This window comes from Chlorocebus sabaeus, chromosome 7, assembly GCF_047675955.1.
Source record: "Chlorocebus sabaeus isolate Y175 chromosome 7, mChlSab1.0.hap1, whole genome shotgun sequence".
Taxonomy (NCBI): Eukaryota; Metazoa; Chordata; class Mammalia; order Primates; family Cercopithecidae; genus Chlorocebus; species Chlorocebus sabaeus.
In genome coordinates this window covers 74,053,859-74,079,491 of record NC_132910.1, presented here as the reverse complement: position 1 = coordinate 74,079,491, position 25,633 = coordinate 74,053,859, and the positions used below count along the sequence as shown (strand labels likewise).

At 37.5% G+C, this 25,633-nt stretch overlaps 1 protein-coding gene across 5 annotated transcripts in view; it reads right to left on the bottom strand.

Annotated features, from left to right (window-relative positions):
• Positions 1-25,633, bottom strand: part of AFG2A (AFG2 AAA ATPase homolog A) — a 368,649-nt gene that overhangs the window by 242,257 nt on the left and 100,759 nt on the right. For all 5 annotated transcript variants that reach the window (XM_073017613.1, XM_037991604.2, XM_073017614.1 and 2 more), the window contains exons 12-13: positions 20,555-20,608; positions 19,679-19,758 (exon numbers count right to left, since the gene is read on the bottom strand). In XM_073017613.1, the coding sequence (XP_072873714.1) occupies positions 19,679-19,758; positions 20,555-20,608 (134 nt within the window). The remainder of the gene's footprint in view (positions 1-19,678; positions 19,759-20,554; positions 20,609-25,633) is intronic.

Genomic DNA, 25,633 nt, shown 5'->3' with positions numbered 1-25,633 from the left:
TCTCCCTCCAGAGCAAAGAGCAGGTTTGGTTAGAGCTTCGGAAGCTACACAATTTATCTACCTCCCTCAGGGGCAAAGGGCAAGCAACCTTACTTCCCAATATAAAAGATCTGAGTTAACCAAGAGTGGGATTCCTCTCCTGTAACGCAACCTACCAGATGTGCGGATATCCATATGGCCCATATGCATCACCTCTTTTGGATGCAGTGTAAAGGAGGAACTGATACAAACATACAGATATTCTTGCTGCTTGCTGTGCTGTGAATAATGAACTCATTTGTTTCTGACCCGTGAGCCTCATGGTTTCTGCCAATATCCATGAAATGGTGGAAGGCTACTTGTCAGCCTTGAAGTATAACAAAATCTCAGATCTTTCACAGTTCTTGACTTAGATATCATGCAGGTAACAGAGCCAGTAAGTGGTTTTAAGACGGAAAAAAAGGGGCTGGGCATGGTGGCTCACACCTGTAATCCCAGCACTTTGGGAGGCCAAGGCGGGCAGATCACAAGGTCAGGAGATTGAGACCATCCTGGCCAACATGGTGAAACCTCGTCTCTACTAAAAATACAAAGAAATAGCTGGGTGTGGTGGCATACGCCTATAGTCCCAGCTACTCAGGAGGCTGAGGCAAGAGAATGGTGTGAACCCGGGAGGTGGAGCTTGCAGTGAGTCGAGATCACGCCACTGCACTCCAGTCTGGGCAGCAAAGCGAGACTCTGTCCCAGAAAAAAAAAAAAAAAAAAAAAAAAAAACAGAAAAAAAATTTCATTTACACACACACACACACTCCACACACACACACACACACACACAGCACAGGGTTTGAGTTTCCCCAAAATGATCTAGGGTAGAATAACTACTGCACCAGAAAAAACAAGTATAAATCTGTGGTACTTCTGAAACATCTAGATGGAAGTATTTTAAAGATAGATAGGCCTGAGTTCAGTAGATAGTAGATACTACTCAGTAGATACGCCTGAGTTCAAAATAAGACTAAAGACAATGTTGCAGTTATCTTTATTTCTACATTGATTTCTTTTGGGGATCAAAAGCAAAAATTCTCCTTTAAGAGGGGGAAAAAAAATCCCTAACCCAAGATATAAAATGTCACTGAATATATATTGACTGGTACTCTCTTCTATGTTTACTTGTTTATCACCCCCCACCCAAAAAAAAGGCTAAGAGACTGACTCACTCCATTTCTAAAAAAAAAATATAATATAAATAAAGGCAATCTAAATGTATATAAATTTTCATCATATAATTAAAACATAATTTTGTATCTTAAACCCTAGGATTAATGTTGTAAACATAAATTACTGTACACATTAACAGATAATTAAGTTAAAAGAATATCATATCTAACCTTTATTATAAGCAGTTTTTACATGAGAACTCATCAGAAAATAAGGAAAAACTAAAACCATATAACTGTTTTTCATTTTGAATTTGTTTTAAATCACAGGTAAGGAAAAAAACCGTTCATGCAGCCATTTTAATCTGAGATCGGGTCTCACTGTCACTCAGACTGGAGTGTAGTGGTGCCATCTTGGCTCACTGCAGCCTCAAACACTTGGGCTCAAGTTATCTTGCCTCAGCCTCCCAAGTAGCTGGAACTATAGGTGTGCACCACCATGCCTGGCTAATTTTTAAAAATTTTTTATAGAGATGGGAGTCTCACGTTGCTCAGGCTGGTCTGGAACTCCTGGGTTCATGAGATCCTCCCACTTTTGCCTCCCAAAGTGCTGAGATTATAGGCATGAACCACTGCACCCAGTTCAGGGAGCTTTCTTTGTTGTTGTTGTTGTTGCTTGTTTTTTGAGATGGAGTTTTGCCCTTGTTGCCCAGGCTGGAGTGCAATGGCACGATCTCGGATCACTGCAACCTCTACCTCCTGCGTTCAATTGATTCTCCTGCCTAAGCCTCCCCAGTAGCTTGGATTACAGGCATGTGCCACCACGCCCAGCTAATTTTGTATTTTTAGTAGAGACGGGGTTTCTCCATGTTGGTCAGGCTGGTCTCGAACTCCCAACCGATGATCCACCTGCCTCAGCCTCCTTAAGTGGTAGGATTACAGGTGTGAGCCACAGTGGCCGGCCAGTTCAAGGAGCTTTCTAATGGCATATTTTAAGTACTGACAGCTCATTGACACACTATCCCATTCTATTAACATGTACTCATCTAAAGTTACTTTAAGAATGGGTAAATCAGCACTCTGCGAGGCCAAAGCAGGTGGATCACTTGAGGTCAGGAGTTTGAGACCAGGTTCAGCAAAATGGTGAAACCCTGCCTCTACTAAAAAATACAAAAATTAGCCAGGTATGGTGGCGGGCACCTGCAATACCAGCTATGTGAGAGGCTGAGGCAGGAGAATCGCTTGAACCTGGGAGGCGAAGGTTGCAGTGAGCCAAGATTGGGTAAATCATTTCACAAACAGAAACATTACCAATATCCTAATTGCTTTAGACGCTCAACTCAACACAAGGCATTAAGTAAGCTACAGTAAAAACAGTGATTATAAAGAGATAAAACAGGACAGGCGCAGTGGCTCATGCCTGTAATCTCAGCACTTTGGGAGGCCAAGGGAGGCGGATCACAAAGTCAGGAGTTCGAGACCTGCCTGACCAACATGGTAAAACCCCATCTCTACTAAAAAAAAAAAAAATACAAAAATTAGCTGGGTATAGTGGCATGCGCCTGTAATCCCAGCTACTTAGGAGGCTGAGGCAGGAGAATGGCTTGAACCTGGGAGGCAGAGGTTGCAGTGAACCAAGATGTCGCCACTGCACTCCAGCCTGGGTGACAGAGCAAGACACCATCCCACCGCCCCCCACAAAAAAAAGACATGGAACAATTGAGAAGAGCCCAAAATACCATGTATTCAACAAAAGCATAGACATCTCTATTCATCCCATTCCTCAAAACCCTACATTCTATAAATGAAAGAAGAAATTTTTTGAAAAAAGCTTCCTAGGGTATCATTCAGCTTTAATCCCATCTCCCTTTTAATTTTCTCTTAAGAAGAGGAGAGATCCTAGTGAATTACAATCTGTGAAACAAGTTGAAATACAATCTGGCAAGAGATAGGGCTAATAGAGTAAAAACAAAAATTCACATGAACTACAGTAAAATTTTTAAAAAGCTGAATTTCACCAGGGACTTGGAATCCATAAGAAAACCATCAAAGGGAAATCCTAAACCTAAAAACTATAATAAATAAAATTAAGAACTCGAAAGATAGGCTTAATGGGAGATTAGTGAAAACAGAACAGAGGATTCTTAAAATGGAAGAATGGTTACTAGAAAGCATCCAAATGAATACACAAAATGAAAAAAAAAAGAATGGAAACAGAATAGAGTGCAAAAGACATATGGAACCCAGTGGAAAGGCCTTAAAAAATGTATAATTGGAGTCCCTTATGAGAGAAGGGAATAAAAGCCATATCTTAAAAAATACTACCTGAGGCTGGGCGCGGTGACTCATGCCTGTAATCCCAGCACTTTGGAAGGCCAAGACGGGTGGATCACCTGAGGTCAGCAGTTCAAGACTACCCTGGCCAACATGCCGCAACTCCATCTCTATTAAAAAATACAAGCATGAGCCAGGCGTGGTGGTGTGTGCCTGTAATCCTAGCCACTCAGGAGGCAGAGGCAGGGTGAACTGCTTGAACCTGAGAGGCGGAGGCTGTAGTAAGCCAAGTTCGTGCCACTACACTCCAGCCTGGGCAACAGAGCGAGACTCTGCCAAAAAAAAAAAAAAAACTACCTGAGAATGTCCCAAAACTATTGAAAGAAATCAAAGGGATCAAGAATGGACTCAAAACTCTGAAATGCTGAAGGCAATACAATTACTGCTAACTAAAGATAACAGTCTGTGACCACTATTTACATTTAAGATTTATTCCAAAAGTTATCTATGCAAAATAACTTCTGCAATCAGTGACTAAGAGTAAAACCGGTACAAACAGGGCGTTTCTGCGTCCTAATTATGAATTATCCTAGAAACAAAAACTGTAGATGTTATGGTACTACTTGTTTGCATACACATTTGTAAATGTTCACTGATTAAAAATGTCAACAATACATCTAAATGTTTTAGATACTGTTTTGGTTTTCCTTTCTTTAGTTGACTTGACAAATCCAATGTGAACTTCTTTCAAAATAAATTACTAAGATTAAGAAACCTATATACTTGAGAGTTAGTTTTCTTTGACAAAGAAGTAGTAATGAGCAGAACCACCTGAGAGAAAATGAGTTTGGACAGGAAGCAACATATAAAAGAAGATTCTTTCTAAAAATATTCTCCCTTTCCATAGCAAAGTTTGGGAGGAGTATGAATTACATTTTCACCGCATAAATACCTTGAAGATGATAACATTATTCTAGTTCCTTGATATTTTGTAAGAATAAAAAATAGGAGAGACAAATTTATATTTTTAAGAATTCTAAGCATGTATACAAATACTTAAACAAATTATAATTCATGAAGAATAAAATTATTTTAAAACATCATTTTTGTCAATACTATTTCAAAAAGTAAAAATCTATAATAAAAATACAGCTTATAAGTTATGAAAAAACTAAAATGTTTTAACATCATTTCCTTAAGAGAAAGAAGAAAGAAAAGGAGATAGGCAGGAGAATGTAACCATATTTTTTTTTCAGTTTAAAAAAAAGAATAGGAATTCATGTTTTAAACATCTTAAAAAGCTTGACATACAGCATGGTAACGATAATTAATTATAATGTATTATATATTTGAAAATGCTAAGACAGTAGATTTTAAAAGTTCTTATCACACAAAAAGTATCAAATATGTGAGGTGATAGATAAGTCAATTAGCTTTGTTATCATTTTACACGTATACATATAGCAAAACATCACACTGTACACACAATTTTTGTCAATTAAAAAAATGTGAACACAAACATTACATATAACTCCAAATAAAACATGTTAATATTATGGTAATAAATTTACCTACAGAATACAATCTCTATCCCTAGGAAAGAAGTTGGTTCTTCCATAAACAAATGCATTTTGAATAAATCATTTCCAATATCATAAAACTTTTGAACTAAAGAAATGCATGTTAGACTGGACTTCTTGAAAAACAGCTCTAGAGAAAAGCAAAATTATATTGTGTGCACATACTGCATTTTCCCATAATGTTTAAAATTATGGTAAATTATGGATGTTTAAAATTCCAGCTATGTTACACAGCTGACAATTACATTTTGACAAATATTTAAGACAGTCTAACAACATCAAGGATTTCTTAAGGTTTCTTGCTCACTTTTTTGGACTGTTTTAAAAATAATCTCCTCAAAAGATATCTGATTCCCATAATCAAAATTACACCTCCTTGTTTCTGATAAGCCATTTTTTTGCAGCATTAATAAAGCTCAGTATATAATTCTGTTTACACCAGGAAGTTTACCTGTGCCTCACTTCTAGTCTTGAAAATGCAGAATTCTGGCTTCCCACAGAGTGCTGTGAGGGGAAATTAAGTAATTATGAAGATTACCTATTGTTCATCGAATACCTACTTCCCAGTCACTGTATTAATAAGAGGTCACACATGTATAAGTTGCTCTGTGTCATGCCTTACAGGTATTAGTTCATTAATCCCAATAATAGTGCCATAAGGTAAATACTGCTGTGAGGGCCATTAAAAAACTGAGATAGAAAGGTTGAATGGCTTAAGATTCCACAACTAGCAAATAAAAGAGTTGGGATTTAAACACACATTTACTTGGTTCCAGAGCCTATACTCATTCCATCAGAAATACGTTTTTAAAATTTTGTAAGCCAAATACGCCAATGTGCCAGAGTAAAGCTGAAATATCTACTACAGCCATCTTTTAATCAGTACTCTAGAAGAAAAATAAAAACTCATTATTTATTACAGTTGAAAGGAAGCTGCACTGTAGAAATATTTAACAATGAAGAAATATGTTGAAAAATATGAAAGCAAAACCCATTTGATACGTGTCCAAAATCAATAATGTTTTGAGTAATCTAGCTTATCACCTACATGATAAACTAGATTTCAGATTATGATCAACATTCAGCAGGAACCTATTTTAGATTAATAAGACATACTATAAAGGCAGAAAGACACACAAGTTACCTTTGTCAGCTATTATAGAGATGTAAACGCTGCATGCACTCTATGTAACTGCAGATTTGTATAAACTGTTAACAGGGAGTGACATAAAAGCATGTATTTTTCAATTTTGCCATGATTTCCCAGTAAAAATTCCACACTAACACAGACAATATTCATTACATTTGTATAGTTTTGATTCAAACACAGAATAAAAGAAACAAGTGATTCTTTTTTGGGGAGTACGGAGTTTCGCTCTTGTTGTCCAGGCTGGAGTGTAATGGCGCAATGTCGGCTCACTGCAACCTCCGCCTCCTGGGTTCAAGTGATTCCCCTGCTTCAGCCTCCTGAGTAGCTGGGATTACAGGCGCCTGCCACCATGCCCAGCTAATTGTATATTTTTAGTAGAGATGGGGTTTCTCCATGTTGGTCAGGCTGGTCTTGAACTCCCAATCTTAGGTGATCCACCTGCCTTGGCCTCCCAAAGTGCTGGGATTACAGGTGTGAGCTACTGCTCCCGGCCCAACAAACAAGTGATTCTTAAACTCACAGTTCAATTTACCACAGGCCAAAAGACATTTTTTGAAAAGAATTTTTTCCCAATCCTGAACCTGCATACACTGATATCATAAACATAATCCAACACAAGAAAAAATAAGGAAAATTAATATATGTCAATTCAAACTTATTTTCTGACAGCAAACTATCTAGAAATTTAAGCAGATTAAATGCTTTTAAACGTGCCATTTTCCTAATATCACAGATCTAGAAATAGTAAAGTAAAAAATAAGAATCTATAATAATCATAAGAAACAATAACCCAAAGAAAACCAATAAACCTTCACTGACTAGCACTCATTGGGAAGGCTGCTTTGAATTTGGGAAAGGACTTTGATATTTAATATGCTTGGGTTCAAACGGCAACTTTTCACCTTGTTTGTTGTCTGTGAGCCTCAGTTTTCTCAGTCAAAACATGCGAAGTATCGTACTTGCCTGGTGACTGTGACTGAATATTTGTCTCTTCCCAAAATGCCTATGTTGAAATCTAACCCCCAAAGTGATGGTATCTGAAGGTGGATCTCTGGGAGGTAATTAGGTCATGAAGGTGGAGACCTCATGTATGGAATTAGTACCCTTGTAAGAAAGTTCCCAGACTGCTCCTTTGCCCCTTTCACCATGTAAGGACACAGTGAGAAGATGGCATTCTATAAAGAAGGAAGCAGCCCTCACCAGATATCAAATGTGACAGCACCTTGATCTTGGAGTTCACAACCTCCAGAACTGTCACAAACTTTTTGTTTCTAAGCCACTCAGACTAAACTATGCTGTTATAACAGCCCAAGGGGACTAAGACACTTCCTCAAAATTGAATAAAACATATAAAGGATCTAGCATAGTACTTAGCACAAAGAAAACATCAATAGATAGCAGTTTGGGGCATTATAATAATTATAATTATAAAAATTAATTAAATATTAATTTTCAGTCATTGTAAGTGTCAGTACTGTAATTGGCATAATGAAGATACCTTTTAAATCTTTTAAAGTTGTAAATTAAACTAACAGGTGTGTGACACATAAATATTTGCTGAAATAAAGCAAGAATGTGATGTCTGGTAGAAGATTTTCAGAAGCTTCAAACAGCACAGGTCAACAGATGCATCCAGATTAACAGTCAGTTCCTTACTTAGCCTTACTTACAATATGGTTCAAAGTATCAAACTTCGTTAAATTTTGCCATGAAAGCCACCGAGCAAATACTAAGATCAGAACTGCTCCTCTGAAATACTTCATAACTATGAGGCATGCCCAGAACAGTCAGCCTTTTTAATACACTCCTAATAGAGATTTTGTTACTATATTACTAGGAGATTGTTAAGACATTGGTAATTAGAGTACTTCACATTTTAGTCTTAACTGTTTTAGTTGCTCAAATGTAGTAATTGCTTAGCTTCTCAAATTCCTCAAGTAATTATTTATTTTACATAGCTAAAATTTCCAGATAAGAATATGTTTATACTTTTCAGATATTTTTATAATTAAAAAAATTTTTTAAGTAAATCCTTCTAAAATAGACAAAATATTATTAACAACATACTGTAAGATTCTGCGCTCAGATGCAGAAATGCTTGACTCAGGAAATAGGCCAATAAAAAGAAAATCCATATTTCTTTGGTTTCTTGAATCTATATCAAAAGTTCTCTTCATTGTTTTTTTTCTACCTACCGTCTTTCTTTGTGTATTCCCAGTCAACTCAGCTTTTGTTTGGGAAGAGGGTGCCACAGGATTCTATACAGCATTTGTTCTTGATAACACAGGATCATGATTTACGTGCTCTAAGTATGGTTGTAGAAACACAGGATTTGGAACCTACTGACTTAGGTGCTTGCTTACGCAAAAAAAAAAAAAAGACTGTTAAATTACCCTACAATAAAATAAGAGTGACTGAATGGCTTTTTGTGCAGAGACTAACATGGAGACCTTTCTACAAATTAATTAATATACCATGGATGGCAGCAATCTTTTTCAAAATGTGTTCTCACTGGCCTAAAATGTATGATGCTCACCACTGCTGCGATCCTTTGTTGGCCTTTAATTACTGCTGCTAACAGCTACATTAAAAAGAATATCTATCATTTCTGTATACTTGGCGCACTGCCAAAGTTTTGTGAGTCAAACTCACTTTTAAATTTAGTGTGTTCACAAACCATTAAATATTTTTAACATGGCTTAGCACTTCATTAATTCTTTTTGGAGTTCTTTGAGAGGTGAATTATTCCAAAGCTTACCAATGATTTCTTACCATGAAGATGATGATGCTTCTATGAATATTAATGCAGGAGAAAAAATTCTGTAAGAGTCTCAGTTTAAATTTAAAAGTCTCAAATTTTAAAAGAAAATTTGTTCATATGTGGTACTAAGTCGAACTCTGAATAACCAGCAGAGTGATCATAATCTCTAGTTTCTCTGAGTTTCTATTCCCTTATTCAAAAAACTACCTGTGTGCATCTTTGCTAGGTGCTGTAGTGGACATCTGAGGTAAGAGGATGAAGACATTTTCATTTCCTTGAAGATTTCATTCTTGTTGGCAGGTATGAATGAGGGAGCAAATTTAAATAATATATACACAGGTCCTTTTGAGTTTTAAAACTGTGATTCTATGCTGTCATTATGTAGCATCTATGTGCAGCTACTTAATTCATTACTTTTAATAAATATTCATATTTAGAAATGTATTATTGACACCTCCAATCAGGTACTTCTAAATAAAAGGCAGTGAAACTCAAACTTTTCCAATTTGCTATTTGTTGTAGGAGGAAACAGTGGCTGTAATTAATGCTGAAGATTAGGTGATGATCATTCTTTGCATTCCTATTACCCATACTGTCTTTGTTCTTTATTTCCACAGATCATTGAAAGCTAGCTGGAGAAAAGCATAGTGAAAATGTTTTATGAACTGAGAAATATTCTTGGCTGACTTTCAAAGCTTCAGTAGGAAACAAAATCCATAAAACTGACATCCTAGGAAATCAAAAACAACTCTATGAAAAAGTTTAAATACAAATGTTTAATCACTAACATAATGAAATGATTTCATAAAACTTTATTATCCGCTAGACATAGGCAACACAGTAGGGGAAAATGTTCAGCTAATATATAAGCCACACATTCCCAAAGCATTAACTCTCTTTTCCCTTCAAAAGTCAAGCCCCCTTTCCAAATTATTCCTATTCAAAAGACATATAGGACTACAGATCAAAAGACTATTATGGTATCTTAAAACTGGGGTAGGCAAACTATAGGCACAGACCAAATCTGACCAACCATTTTCTCATTTGATTACATATTTTCCATGGCTGCTTTTGCACTACAGCAACAGAGATGAATAGTGGTAACAGAGACTATATGGCCCAAAAACCTGAAAACATTTACTGACTGATCTGTTTCAGAAAAAAATATGCTTACCCCTATTTTTAAGAAACCTCACTCCCATTATGGTAATTATTATACTGGTTCTATTTTTCAGTACTAAAAATTCCACAGAATACATGAATTTAGTAACTCCTCCAATAAAATAAAATGCCCTACCCAAATTATACACCAGCATCTTATATATTCATTTTTAATTTTAAAATATTTTTTCCTAGTATACATCTTAAATATCATAACAAGTCCCAAATAGTCGGCACGTAAATTTGTTCACTTTTTTTTTTTTGAGAAACAGACTCGCCCTGTCGTCCAGTCTGGAGTGCAGTGGTGCAATCTCAGCTCCCTGCAACCTACATATCCCAGGTTCAAGCGATTCCTCTGCCTCAGCCTCCTGAGTAGCTGGGACTACAGGCATGCGCCACCACACCCAGCTAATTTTTTGTATTTTAGTAGAGACAGGGTTTCACCATGCTGGCCAGGATGGTCTCGATCTCCTGACCTCGCGATACACCCACCTCAGGTTCCCAAAGTGCTGGGATTACAGGTCTCAGTCACCGTTCCTGGCCTCATTTTCTTAAAATCTACCTTCTCACACACCCACAGTCAAAACTGGCTTGTAAGAAAGCCGAAAAAACAAGGCTAGCCAACATATATTGCTCTGAGTTAAAGCATTACTTATGATAATTTTCATAGTACATGTAAAATGCAGGCAAACTTTGATTTTAAAGGTGAGATAGCTACAGTAAGAAACCTATGTATCCTACAACAATAACAAAGAATTCCCAGTTCCTCGTAAAATGCTGCAATAGGCCATCTCTCTAAGGAAACTCATCTCATGCCTTTGAAAAAGTATGCTATAGTACTTAGTCACAACTTATAGACAAAACACAAATAAAAAAAATTCATAGAACTCTCATACCACATAAAACTATTATAAGAGAAAATCTGTTACGCATTTTCCATTTCTTCTTTTGCTTTGTTTTCCTCAGCATTTCTATTTACTGTTTACTATTTAAAATTTACCAATGTGAAACTATGTTATATATAAGGCAATTAAGTATAAACTGAGAAAAACTGTTTACCAGAAAAATGCCATTGATTTTAGCAACTTTCAAAATGGACATAAAAATAATAGTGGCTAAAAGTATCTAAGTCGTGACTACTAGAGTTTCTTAAAACATAAAAAAAAACTTCATAAATATTTAGATACATGAGAATTTTTACCCTGAAATAAATGCACTTTTTCTATCCTAAATCCTGATAATATATGAAACAGTAGTAGTATAGTTCAAAGAGCATTAAATCAGAAGACATGAATTCTAGTCTTGTCTAGGCCACAAAAGAATTACGTGTCTCTTCTCTTAAATTCTAGGAGTATCTGTTTCTTCTGAAAAATAAAAGGTTGTACTAGATGATTTCTAAGAACTTTTCCATTTATAAAGTTTTATGATTTTATGAAATTTTAAAAACCCATAAAAATCACATTAAAAAATTTATAACCCTTCTTGAAAAGTGTCATTTAGAGAAATGATGCCTACAAAAATTTCCTTTACAGTGCATAGCATCATGAAGTTATTGAATTTACCTCAAATCTGGATATGCTGCTGCTGCTTAAAAGAGGGTACCCCATTTACTGATTATTATTTTAAAACTCAGACCTCTTTTCAGAATGCCGCTAAGCCTGAGATCTTCATTTTCAATGAAAGCTGGCTCAGAAATTTTTAATTCTTTTCCCTAACCTCTCCAAGTGGAAACCAATTCTGGACTATAAGTGCAGAAACAGCTATAAGAGAAAGTAGTTATTAATATAGATTCTCTACTGCCACACAGAAGATACCAGCCAGCTTTTAACTGAGCACTTAACCTTTTTCATTTTTTAAAACATATTTAATCATCTTTTCATGTTCTAGTCATAAAACAATATCCCAAAACATTATATAAAGCTTTAGTGTTACAAAACAGAATAAATCATCTTCCCTATCTCCTAAACAACAAAATTTTCTCCTATATCTAGGATAATTTTTTTTCGTATTTTAAATTTGTGAAGTCAGAATGTCTCCTGCAGTTGGTGATTTCTCAGCACCATTTTCTCAGCATATTTCTTCAGTAAGTTACATAAAATAATGACGTATCTTATAACTGATGGCATCTTAGAGTGACAAAATGCCATACTGTGTGTCAACTGTAGAACATTTTTTCTAATTCCCAAATGTTTTATTTAATCAGTTTTCCTTCACTAGTATATAAACTCTGTCGAGGTAGATTCATTTCAATCTCAATTACTATATTTCAACCTATATGGAAATCATTATAAGAATATCTTACAAAAATCACTGTAAGAAGAAACATTGAACTTTTCTAGTAGTCACTAAATGCCAGGTATTATGTTAAGCACTATAACATGTATTTACTTCCAAAAACCTAGAATTTGCTATTATTAACTCCACTTTACAGGTGAAGAACCTAAGGCTTAGAGAGGTTAAGGAACCTGCCCTAGGTTCTGTTCACTGTTTTATCCCCAACACAAAGCCTATTGGAGAATGTTCAATAAATGTTTACTGAATGAATGAATGCTTCAAAGGAGACTTACAACAGCTCAGTTAGATGAACAGAATCATTATAATGTAAATCACAGAGAAAATACAAGATAAACATTATAATGTAAGTCACAGAGAAAATGCAAGATAAACAAGCTTGAAAGGTTAGTTAACTACCTAGACCTGGAATCCTGGGCTATGTGGTACAGTAGTTGAACAAAAAAGTGGCTCAGGGTATCTGCTCTATAGTCAATATATCTAAATTCAAATCCCAGCTCTGTTATTAGTGATGCATGCCCTTGAGTAGTTACTTAGGTGTCTATAGTCCCGTTTTCTCACCTGTAAAAGGAAGATGAGAATAGCACCTAAACACAACGATTAGGAGTTAATACAACAAAAGGGCATAATACACTAAGTGGGGTCCAAACAAAAGGAGTCACATTACTTGGAAGTTAAGTAAAAAAGATGAGCCTCTCTAGCTAATGACCCTAAGCTTCAGGAATGCGTTCCTAGTTCCAAATCTGTTCTAGTCCTGCTTGAAGTTTGGCACTACCAAGCAATCACTGTCAGCTTAGGAGTATGATTCAGGATCTCAGGACCCTATGAAATGTCCTGGACAACGGAAGTTGTTATAGGAAATCTACAGGTTAGTCAGTACTCATTTCCTCAGTCAGAGGAGACTGGGCCGACCCTACATGGCTGCACTGTTGATGACAGGACTGCTGCCAAAGCAAGGTTGACTAATAATTTACTGCCCAGTTTGTTCTCCTCACATCATAACCTTGAAAAAGGTAAAAATGTAAGCTAGTCAGGAGGTAAGACAAAGTACTAGAGTCAACTGCCAATTGTATAATATCCTACTTTGCATTAATGCAGGGACCTTTTTGTGAGTTTTTCTTCACTGTAAAGCAATTTAAGTATTTTCTAGTAGGTAATAAGAACTAAAGGAATGTTACCTAATATTATTAGCCCAGTAAAATTCAACTCCCCTTCCTCCCTCAATGTCTCACTCCCTATCATATTATCCATTTTCCAAAGAGCTATGTTACCTTTAACAGCATTTTTAATTTTCCCAAATGTAGTAAAACACTTTGAAAAAAGAGTCATACAGCATTTCTTCTAACTTATAAAACATGACAAAAATCCTTATTCAAAGGTACCGTAATTTAAATGAACATACAGAAGAAGAGAAGTAAATATCAGGCTTATTTATTCTTCAAGTCCCAAAGAGTCTATTAAACCGGGCAAAGAAGAGGATAAAATATTGGTTATAATTAGATAATTTCATAAACATGAAATATACCGTTCTTTTGAAATACAAAGACTTCAATGGCTAATTAGCAAATAGTATATATATGCTCTACTTACAATGAGCTGGCTGCAATCCTCTGTTTCATGGCTAATTTACCATGTCTTATCTTTTGAGTAATTTTAAATAGTCAAAATGATTTGATTTAGCATGAGCAAGACAGTAAAGACTAGCAAACATCATAATTCTTTGCTCAATTGTTAAACATCCTGAATTTGGAAATTAAATTCTTGATAAAAAGAAACCTTCTTCTTCTTCTCCTTTTTCTTTCTTTCTTTTTTTTTTTTTTTTTTTTTTTTTTGAGACAGAGTCTCGCTCTGTCACCCAGGCTGGAGTGCAGCGGCACAATCTTGGCTCACTGCAAGCTCTGCCTCCTGAGTTCATGCCATTCTCCTGCCTTAGTCTCCGGAGTCGCTGGGACTCCAGGCACCTGCCACCACGTCCCGCTAGTTTTTAGTCTTTTTAGTAGAGATGGGGTTTCACCCTGTTAGCCAGGATGATCTGGATCTCCTGACCTCGTGATCCGCCCATCTCATCCTCCCAAAGTGCCGGGATTACAGTCGTGAGCCACCGTGCCCAGCCCAGAAACATTCATCTTTATGCATTGTCATTTTGGGACTAGTTACATGATTCGACCTGAATGTCATAGAAAACAAATGATAGCTTTGGACAAATGAAATCAGTGACTGTTTACAGCCTAATATTACACAGAAATGCCTCCTAGTTTATGAAATTTTTCTCTGTTTTCCTATTCCATGAGTAGTTTAACAGTGCATAAAACTGGTTTAGTATCTTGGGAATTTTATACTTCTGGTATATCTATCAGTAGTTGTTTCTCAGTTTCCATTGTGTTTAATTCAAACAGCCAAAGAACAAAAAAATGAACAAAATAGCTTTGTTTGAGATTTCGAGTAACAGCAAGCTAATTAGATAAAACAATCACTTATAGGCAATACTGATCCATCATATAATTAGGAAAAAAAGACGAAGACCTGAAAACAGAATGTCACTTTATGAGAGTTTTATGGTTACAAAAAACAAACTACATAAGATTCAGTGCAAATAGAGTACAACCAAAACTCTTTAACTGAGACCCATCAGCACTGTATTTCCTCGAATGGAACTTCATCTTTGCTTTCTGAAATGTCAACTAACTTGATAAATTATGACCAGAAATGTTTCTGTAGAAAAGAAATTGCATAGAACTTATTTCTACAGTCATGTGCCACATAATGAAGTTTGGGTCAATGGCAATCACATATGTGAAGGTGGTACCATAAGATCATAGTACTATATTTTTACTCTAACTTTTGTATGTTTATAATCTAACCATTTTGTTACCACTGTCTACAATGGTATTCAGTACAATAACATGCTGTATAAGTTAGTAGCCTAGGAACAGGCTACCTGGTATAGGTAATATAGCCTATTGCTATACCATATGGCTTACTGCTATATATATATCTTACATAGTAAGAGCTCAATAATTGATAGGTATGATTAACTACTACTAACAACATTGACTGTTTTAAAAGAAATACTGGCCATTATTATCATTTTTTTCTGATAATAATGGTTTTAAAAAAACCTTTATTTCATAAAAATAAAGGCTGGTAATCAGACGTTTGAAAACAAAATCAAAGTACTGCAGATGATTGTTATACTATCTAGCAATAGGCCATATGGTATACAGTGTAGAAGGCTACACCATCTAGGTTTATAAGTAAGTATACTCTATGATGTTTGCACAACAATGAAATTAACTAATAACCGAATTTCTCAGTATGTAAACTGCTCCCCATCATTAAGTAACATAACACATGACGAGCCATTGAGAGAGGGAGGTATACATTAAACACATGTGTTCTCTGAAAAGTTCAATCTGATGAAGACTACCAGAGGAAATGATATCCAGAAGTTACAAATCATTAGTATCTCTAATGTATCTGGTAATTCCTACTGAGCTAAACTCCTATAAAAGCAAGGTATTTTTACAATGTGCCTTGTCTGGTTTCTCACATCACTTTATTTCAGTGGCATTTTATGAGAACTTTGCTACATATTCGACCTCCCATCTGGTTCATATTTAACAGGGTATCCCACCTGTTCCTTTTTGGGATCCAAAACCAGACGTCTCTGATGTCACATAAATGCGGAAGGTCACAATACTTCAGCAAATTTATCTGGCTTTTCTTCTCTTGTAGTTAGGTAAACTTGAGTTTTTGTAACACTCTGTGCCATCTTAAAACGTAAGTAATAAGAGGGCTTGAGTGCTTCGCTTCATTAAGCAAAAAGACTGGTAAGTATTTATGGAATACCAAACATGAGGGGGGTGGAACACAGGGCAGTTGGTATGGTTTGACTGTGTCTCCACCCAAATCTCACCTTGAATTGTAATAATCCTTATGTGTCAAGGGCAGGGCCAGGTGGGGTAATCGAATCATGCAGGTGGTTTCCCCCACACTGTTCTTGTGGTAGTGAATAAGCCTCACAAGATCTAATGGTTTTGTAAAGGGGAGTTGCCCTGCACAAGCTCTCTTGCCTGCCACCACATAAGACATGCCTTTGTTCTTCCTTCACCTTCCTCAATGATTGTGAGGCCTCCCCAGCAATGTGGAACTACGAGTTCATTAAACCTCTTTTTCTTTATAAATTATCCAGTCTTGGGTATTTCTTCATAGCAGTATAAAAATGGACTAATCTAGTAAATTGTTAACAGTAGAGTGGGGTGCTGCTGTAAAGATACCCAAAAATGTGGAAGCAACTTTAGAATTGAGTAACAGGTGAAGGCTGGTACAGTTTGGAGGGCTCATAAGAAAACAGGAAAATGTGGGAAAGTTTGGAACTCCCTAGAGACTTGGAAGGCTCAGAAGACAGGAAGATGTGGGAAAATTTGGAACTTCCTAGAGACATGTTAAATGGCTTTAACCAAAATGCTGACAGCAATATGGAACAATAAAATCCAGGCTGAGGTGGTCTCAGATGAAAATGAGGAATCTGTTGGAAACTGGAGTAAAGGTTACTCTTGCTATACAAAGAGACTGGCGGCATTTTGTCCCTGCCCTGGAGATCTGTGGAACTTTGAACACAAGAGAGATGATTTGGGGTTATCTGGTGGGAGAAATGACATGTGACAGAGCATAAAAGTTTGGAATTTTGCAGCCTGAAGATACAGTAGAAAAGAAAAACCCATTTTCTGGGGAAAAATTCAAGCCAGCTGCAGACATTTGCCTAAGTAACAAGGAACCAAATGCTAATGCCAAGACATGGGGAAAATGTATCCAGGGAAAGCCAGAGACCTTCCCAGAAGCCCCTCCCGTCACAGGCCTGCAAACCTAGGAGGGAAAAATGGTTTCCTGGTCCAGGTCCAGGTCCAGGGTCCCCCTGCCGCTGCTGAGTGCAGCCTCAGGACTTGGTCCCCTGCATCCCAGCTGCGCAAGGTGTAAAAGGGGCCAAGGTAAAGCTCGGGCCGTGGCTTCAGAGGGTGCAAGCCCCAGCCTTGGCAGCTTCCACGTGGAGTTGGGCCTGCGGGAGGGCCGAAGTCAAGAACTGAGGTTTGGGAATCTCCGCCTAGATTTCAGACGACGTTGGAAATGCCTGGATGTTCAGGCAGAGGTGTGCTGCACGGGCAGGGCCCTCATAAGAACCTCTGCTAGGGTAGTGCAGAAGGGAAATGTGCGGTCTGAGCTCCCACACAGAGTCCCCACTGGGGCACCACCTAGTGGAGCTATGAGAAGAGGGTCACCATCCTCCACACCCTAGAATGGTAGGTCCACTGACAGCTTGCACCACGTGCCTGTGGCACTGTGTTTCTGCAGATACTCAACACTAGCCCGTGAAAGCAACCGGAGGGAGGCTGTACCCTGCTAAGCCACAGAGGCAGAACTGCCCAAGACCATGGGAACCCCTCTCTTGCATCAGTGTGACATGGATGTGAGGCATGGATCAAAGGAGATCATTTTGAAGCATTAAGATTTGACTGCCTTGCTGGATTTTGGACTTGCATGGGGCCTTTAGTCCCTTCGTTTTGGCCAATTTCTCCCACTTGGAATGGGTGTATTTATCCAATGCCTGTACCCCTGTAATGTCTAGGAAGTAACTAATTTGCTTTTGATTTTATAGGCTCATAGGTGGTAGGGACTTGACTTGTCTCAGATGAGACTTTGGTCTGTGGACTTTTGAGTTAATGCTAAAATAAGACTTTGGGGGACTGTTGAGAACGCATGATTGATTTTGAAATGTGAAGACATGAGATTTGGAGGGTCCAGGGGCAGAATGATATGGTTTGGCTGTGTCTCCACCCAAATCTCATCTTGAATTGTAGCTCCCATAATTCCCGCATGTTGCGGGAGGGACCCAGTGGGCGATAACTGAATCATGGGGGCGGTTCCCCCATACTGTTTTCGTGGTAGTGAATCAGTTTCACAAGATCTGATTTTTTGTTTTCTTTTGTTTTTTGAGATGGAGTTTCGCTCTTGTTGCCCAGGCTGGAGTGCAGTGGCGCAGTCTCAGCTCATCGCAACCTCCACCTCCCGGGCTCAAGTGATTCTCCTGCCTCAGCCTGCCAAGTAGCTGGAATTACAGGCACCCACCACCACGCCCGGCTAATTTCTGTATTTTTAGTAGAGATAGGGTTTCACCATATTGGCCAGGCTAGTCTCAAACTCCTGACCTCAAAATGATTCACCCACCTCGGCCTCCCAAAGTGCTGGGATTACAGGTGTAAGCCACCGTGAAGCCTGACCTGATGGTTTTATAAGGGGTTTCCCCTTTCACTTGGCTCTCATTCTCTCTTGCCTGTCACCATCTAAGAGATGTCTTTCGTCTTCCACCATGATTATGAGGTCTCCTAGCCACGTGGAACTGTGAGTCCATTAAACCTCTTTTTCTTTATAAATTACCCAGTCTCGAGTATGTCTTTATCAGCAGCATGAAAATGGACTAATATAGCAGTCCACCTCCTAATGATAGGTTCCTAATGACAACTTATACTCTCATCATATGAGGCAGCTCTAACTAAGAAGGATGATAACAGCAATGTTTCATATCACACTAATGACACTTGTAAGTTGTCTTCACCCTTCACTGTAATTACCATCAGCAAAAAATTTTATGATCAATATACACATCAAGAAACTGTGCACGAAGTACATGAATTTATGTTACCCAATATGAACCACTTTTAGTACATATTAAAGGACCACTATACATTTGTAGAGGAAAAAAACATATGAATAGTTCTGATATATGTATGTGTGTGTGTGCACGCGTGTATATATATTTGTTTGAAATGACATCATAGATAATCCTCTTTACTGCCTGAGATTCTGGAGCAAAACTATTAATACTAATTTATATTCTATTTAATTTTATTTTAGGAAACATTTATTCCAGAGAATTTTAAAATCTGTATAACATATTTTATTATAATTCTGTTCTACTACAAGAATTATGATTAATCCAGTTTTATTTACAGTTTTAATTGTATGTTTACAATAACCCTAATTTTGATAGACAATACTCAGAAGAATCTGTTGATATAAACTATAAAAATTAACTCAAATGCCCAAACAGGTATCAGTGGCTTTTATCCAATATGGATAAAAGTATTATACAGTGATTACATGAAATAATTTAATGGGTATAAGAGGAAAAAATTACATAAACTGAAAACTGTTTTAGGCCAAATGTATTAATAGATAAAAGTTGTATACAAAATGTTATTTATACCATAATTGCTATTATTATGTAATATCATATTATTATATAACAGCAGTGCTATTAAATACTTACCTGCCCCTTTCAACTGCTAAGGCATCCAATTCATCAAAGAAAATAATGGAAGGCGCCACTGCTCTTGCTTTTCGGAAGGTCTAGGGGAAAGAGTGCCACATTAACTAAAGATAAGCAAACACTAGAAAATTCTGTAGTTGGTTTGTGTTTTAAAACTATATTTAGAACCATATTTATTAGGTACCAGTCAACAAGCCTAGTCACTTTGTATAGACCTTATAATAGATGCTCAGAACTTTATAATGGATGTAAAAGTATCCCCTTCAATAGTGCTTAAAGAGACAAGACTACCAATACATATTCATATAGATGTGAAGGAAGCAATTCAGCTAAGCAATCAGAAAATTTCAGTTAAAATCCCAGCTCCACTACTAGTAACTATGTGACTTTCAGCAGTTAGCTTCACTTCTGTAAGCCTCGATTTCTACATCTATAAAATGGAGATGATAACAAACACCTACCTCAGAAAGTTATTTTAATAATTGAATTTAAAAAAGAACACAAAGCATTTGGCACAATGCCTGAAACAGTAAGAGCTCAATAAATGATAGGTATTATTAACTATTAGTAACAGCATTAACTATTTTAACAGAAATGCTGGCTCTTATTATCAGAAAAAAATGATAGTTTAAAAAAATCTTTATTTGGTAAAAATAAGGGCTGGTAATACGATGTTTAAAAACAAAACTGAAGTATTGCAGATGATCAAAACTGCACTTTTAAATCATCAAATAATATTCACCTGAAGAAAAAAAGATACCACTAAGATCTGGCTTTGGAAATGCCAAAGTCTGTTACCTAAAACAAAAGGGAAACTGCACAGGACAGAAGTGTGATTCTCCTGTGCTGAGTGCCACTAAAGGCACAATTTCTTACCTCTCTAACTGCTCTTTCAGATTCACCAACATATTTATTCATTAATTCAGGTCCCTGCATGAAAAGAAAACAACTGTTCAGTGTCTTTATAAATGCAATCATGTATATTTCTTCCAATGAAGTAGAAAAAATATACACAAAAGAGAAAAGAAACAAAATCTGCTTATTAATCTCTTTAGTATGCTTATATTCTCTGTGTGTTATTTATGCCTTAAAAATGAAAGCCATTCTATGTTTCAAAAACCACACATCAATACAAAGGAAAGGCTGTGACTAATCATAATATTTTAACAACTTATTCATCATCTGTCTATAAATCTATCCACATTTTTACACTATATCAGATGTGGTGCTAGGCACAGAAGATGGAACAGCCATTTGGAAGACAAACAAATAGGTAACATCCACATATTCCCAGGCCTAACCACTGGCTAGTTCTAAGCAAGTCTACTTATCAGATCTGGAGATGTGCATTTTTTGACATTAATATTTCTGAACTTTAATATTTTTCTTATTTCTCAAATACCCAGAATGTCAAATACTGTAAGAAACACAGTAGACTTTTTTTTTTTTTTTTACCACATACAAAACTACTTTCTTAGGATACACTGTCACCCCAAGAAGTTATGAATTAAATTGTCCCATAATGATAGATGACCTCAGCTGTGGGGATGTTTCTCCCAGCATCTGGCTATTCTGACACAGTTCCTCATACATCCCAAAGAACAACAGACGTGTGTGTGTCTCTCTCCCTCTCACTGTGTGTGCACGGGCATGCATGCACACACACATATACACACACCCTTACTTTGAACAAGATTCATATTCTATTCCATGCAGTTCACGGGTCCAGCCAATTCCTAGGATATAACCAGATACTGACTTAAGTATTTCCTAAACAATTTATATTAATTTTTAAAAATCTGACTGACTGAAACACGTAGGCAAACCCTAGCAGAATGTTAACTAATCCCAAACTGGTATGGGCAGTATTTGGCTTCATATAAAACACGATATTACAAGGAAAATTAGCAGACAGTATGACAAGTACTATGATAGAGCAATGCACAGGTACCATCAAAACATACAGAAGAAACTCCTTAGAGTCAAGGAATTGAAAGTAACATTTCAGGTGAGTCCTCAGGTGATTTATTCACACCCTCAAAAATATGAAATACATCAAGACCCAGGAAGAAATCAAAAAGATCTCTGATGTGCCAAAATACATGTTACTACATGAACTTTGTTGTAGAAGAGCTCTTAAGGTCTTTATGCACAGTTCATTGACTTTTAAATTACATACAACAAATACACTTGAACAGAACTGATATAAGAATTTACTACACATGAAGCATAGGGTGCAGGGAGATTGTGGCAATCAATAAAGCTACTTAAAGTGGGAGGCAGGGGTTCAGATTTTATCCTGTAAGCCATAGGAAGGGTTTTATGAAAGTTAAGTGATAACAGGGATATTAATGAAAGATGATTCTGGCCACAGTATAAAAGATGGTTAGGAGGAACATTAAGAGTCCAGAAGTTGAGAGACCAGTTATAAAATGTTTAGAATAGTAAAGGGGAAAAATAATGAGGAACAAGTTTAAGACAAATGAGTACAATGGAAATGAGAAGATAGCCACAAAAACAATCAAAAATTTAAATTAATTTATTGTGGATAGCAAAACGTGAAGATGAGAGAGAGTGGGGTACAGAATAATTCAAATTTGACTTAACACTACCAATTTTTTTTTGAGACAGAGTCTTGCACTGTCGCCCAGACTGGAGTGCAGCGGCGTGATCTTGGCTCACTGTAAGCTCTGCCTCCCGGGTTCAGGCCATTCTCCTGCCTCAGCCTCCCGAGTAGCTGGGACTACAGTTGCCCGCCACCACACCCGGCTAATTTTTTATACTTTTAGTAGAGACAGGGTTTCACCATATTAGCCAGGACGGTCTCGATCTCCTGACCTCATGATCCGCCCGCCTTGGCCTCCCAAAGTAACATTACTATTTTTAATGTTCACGATAATGACTTAATCCATAAAAAAAAGGATGCTCAACATATTCAGTGTAGCAATTTCTCTTAAGTATATAGTTCACAGAGTGACGTCTTGGTGAAACAGAAGGTAACCTGCTCATATATGCCCCCAATAAAAAGAATTATCCATCCATCTATAACTGTGAAACCCTAAGACATAGGAGGGTCACTTAGAAAGGGTACACTAACACCTAAGTGGCTGATCTGCTCTGCTAAGCTTGCTTTTGCATTCAAGCCCAGAAGTACCCCTGTCCCTCAAGGGGCTTGACTATAGCCCCATTTGACTTTGAGCCTGCAACCAAAATCATCTGCCAAAGAGTTCAGAGAAATCATGCATACTAATGACTTGGCAGAAAAGCTCATCAGCCTGCTGATACTCATCTCAGTAGTGAATCTGGACGTTGAACTGTGGCACCGCTCCAGGCCTCCCTAGCTGAGATCCTGGCTCATAGTTGCTTACACAAGAACCCAGGGGGAGATTCACACAAATCTCATGGCCCAGGACTCTGATCCTCCCTGACAGGCTCACCAGCCTCTATCCCACAACATACCCTGAGAAGACCCAGTCTCAGCCCCACCCAGTGCAGTAGAGGAACTATCCTATCTGTGCTGAGACCTGCTGGGAGATGCATGCCACTGTGAGCCAACAAGACAAGCTTCCTAAATCTGTCCCTACAGTAGAGTCCAAGGGGGCTCAGTCTTAGCTCCAGCCCCTCCTGCTGCAGTCTGGGAGCTATCCCATCTATGTAGGGACCTGCCGGGAGACACATGCTCATCTGACCCAATGTGACAAGAACACCAACCTCCATCCCACTGCAGATTCCAAGGGAGCCCTGTCTCAGTACCAGCCCCCACTGTTACAGTCAAGCACTTTTGCAGTGACCAGCTGAGTGATACATGCTGATCTGAGCAAATAAGTCGGGGCCAGCCTCCTTCACACAGCAGATCCCAAAGCAGCCCAGGCTCAACTCTAGGCCTTCTTACTGCAGTTAGCAGGCCATCCTGCCTATGCAGAAATATGCTGAAAGGCACACTCATCTGGGCGACTGGGATAGTCTTCCGGACTCAGATCCCTGGCCAGCATTTCCATGCAGCCCAAGTATCTGCCTTGGGTCTACTCCAGGTCCATCTGGGCCAGAAAGCCCTATCAACTAAAGAGACCCTGTGAGATTTGTGGCAAGCCTGCACTCAGAGAGTCTCTGTGATGGTAAATATTAAGTGTCAACTTGACTGAACTGAAGGATGCAACATATTATTTCTGGTTGTGTCTGTGAGGATGTTGCTGGAGGAGATTAGCACTTGGGTCAGTGGACTGAGACAAAGCCCCACCCTCAATGTGGGTGGGTACTATCCAATCTGCTGCCAGTGTGGCTAGAAAAAGCAGGCGGAAGATGAAATAAGCCAGCTTGCTGAGTCTTCTGGCTTTCATCTTTCTTCTGTGTGGGATGCTTCCTGCCCTTGAGTATCAAACTCCAGATTCTTCGCCCTTTGGAGTCTTGGACCTACACCAGCAGTTTGCCATTGGCTCTCAGGCCTTCAGCCACAGACTGAAGGATATACTGTCAGCTTCCCTAACTTAGAGGCTTTGGGACTTGAACTGAGCCACTCCTGGCTTCATTGCTCCTCAGCTTATAGATGGCAAATTTTTTGACTCATATCACCTTGTGATCATACGAGTCAATTCTCCTTAAAAAACCCCTTTTCATATACACATAATCCTATTAGTTCTGTCCCTCTGGAGAACCCTAATACAGTCTCCTAGTGTTTAGATAGCTGAAGTGGTCACAGGCTCAGGAAACACAACACTCAGTTGGCTTAGAATCCTTGGAAGGTCTCTAAAGAAGGAGAGGCACAAACAAAGGAAGACTGTGAAGACTAAACTAAATACATAATCACTCAACACACAGACAGCCTGCAATTTCACAAGCATCAAGAAGATTCTGGGTAATAAGATCTCAACAAATGGACATGAGGCACCAGAGGCCAACCTTTAAGTGATAGAGATATGTGATCTTTCAGACAAGGAATTCAAAATACTTGTTTTAAGAAAGCTCAATGGACTTCAAGAAAACAGAGAGAATCAATTCAGAAATGTATCAGGGAAATTTAACAGAGATACTGAAATCATAAACAAAACCAAACAAAAATTCTGGAGCTAGAAAATACAATGAGCAAAACAAAAAATGGAATAGAGAATATCAACAGCAGGACTGATCAAAAGGAAGAAAGAATCAGTGAGCTTGAAGCCCAACTATTTGCAAACACACAGAGAAAAAAGCAAAAAGAATGAAAAGAAATGAACAGTTTATGAGAGCTATGAGACATCATCAAAAGAACAAATATTCAGGTTATTGAAGTTAAAGAAAAAACTGAGAAAGACAAAGGGGTAGAAAGCTTATTCAAAGAAAAACAAAAAACTTTCCAAGGCTTGAAAAGATATGAATATTCACATACATCAAGGTTAAAGGTCACCAACCAGGCTCAACCTCCCCTCTCCAAAATAAAAAACAACCCAAGATTTATAATTAAACTCACACAGATCAAAGATAAAGGATCCTGAAAGCAGAAAAGGAAAAGAAACAAATAACGTATAAGGAAGATCCAATATACCTGGCAGCAGAATTTTCAGTGGGAACCTTAGGGTTGGAGGGAGTGAAATGCTTCAGAGTGCTGAAAGAAAATTAAAAACTTAACGAAGAATAGTGTACCCAGCAAAACTATCCTTCAGAAACAAGATAAAGACTTTCCCAGGCAAAAAAAAAAAAGCTGAGGAAATGTATCGCTACTAGACCTGTCCTATAAAAAAGGCTAATCAGAGTTCTTCAAACCAAAAGAAAAGAACATTGTTGTTATACTAATACGATAATCATGGTTCTTAAATCACTTATATCTTTAGTAAAAAGAAAACACAAAACTATCAAAAATAATTACAAGCACAATTTGTTAAGAGATGATATAAAAAAGGCAAGTTGTAAAATCAAAAATTCAAAATGTTGGAGAAGTTAAGATGTACAAATTTTTGTTTTAATTTGTTTCTTATCTTGCAA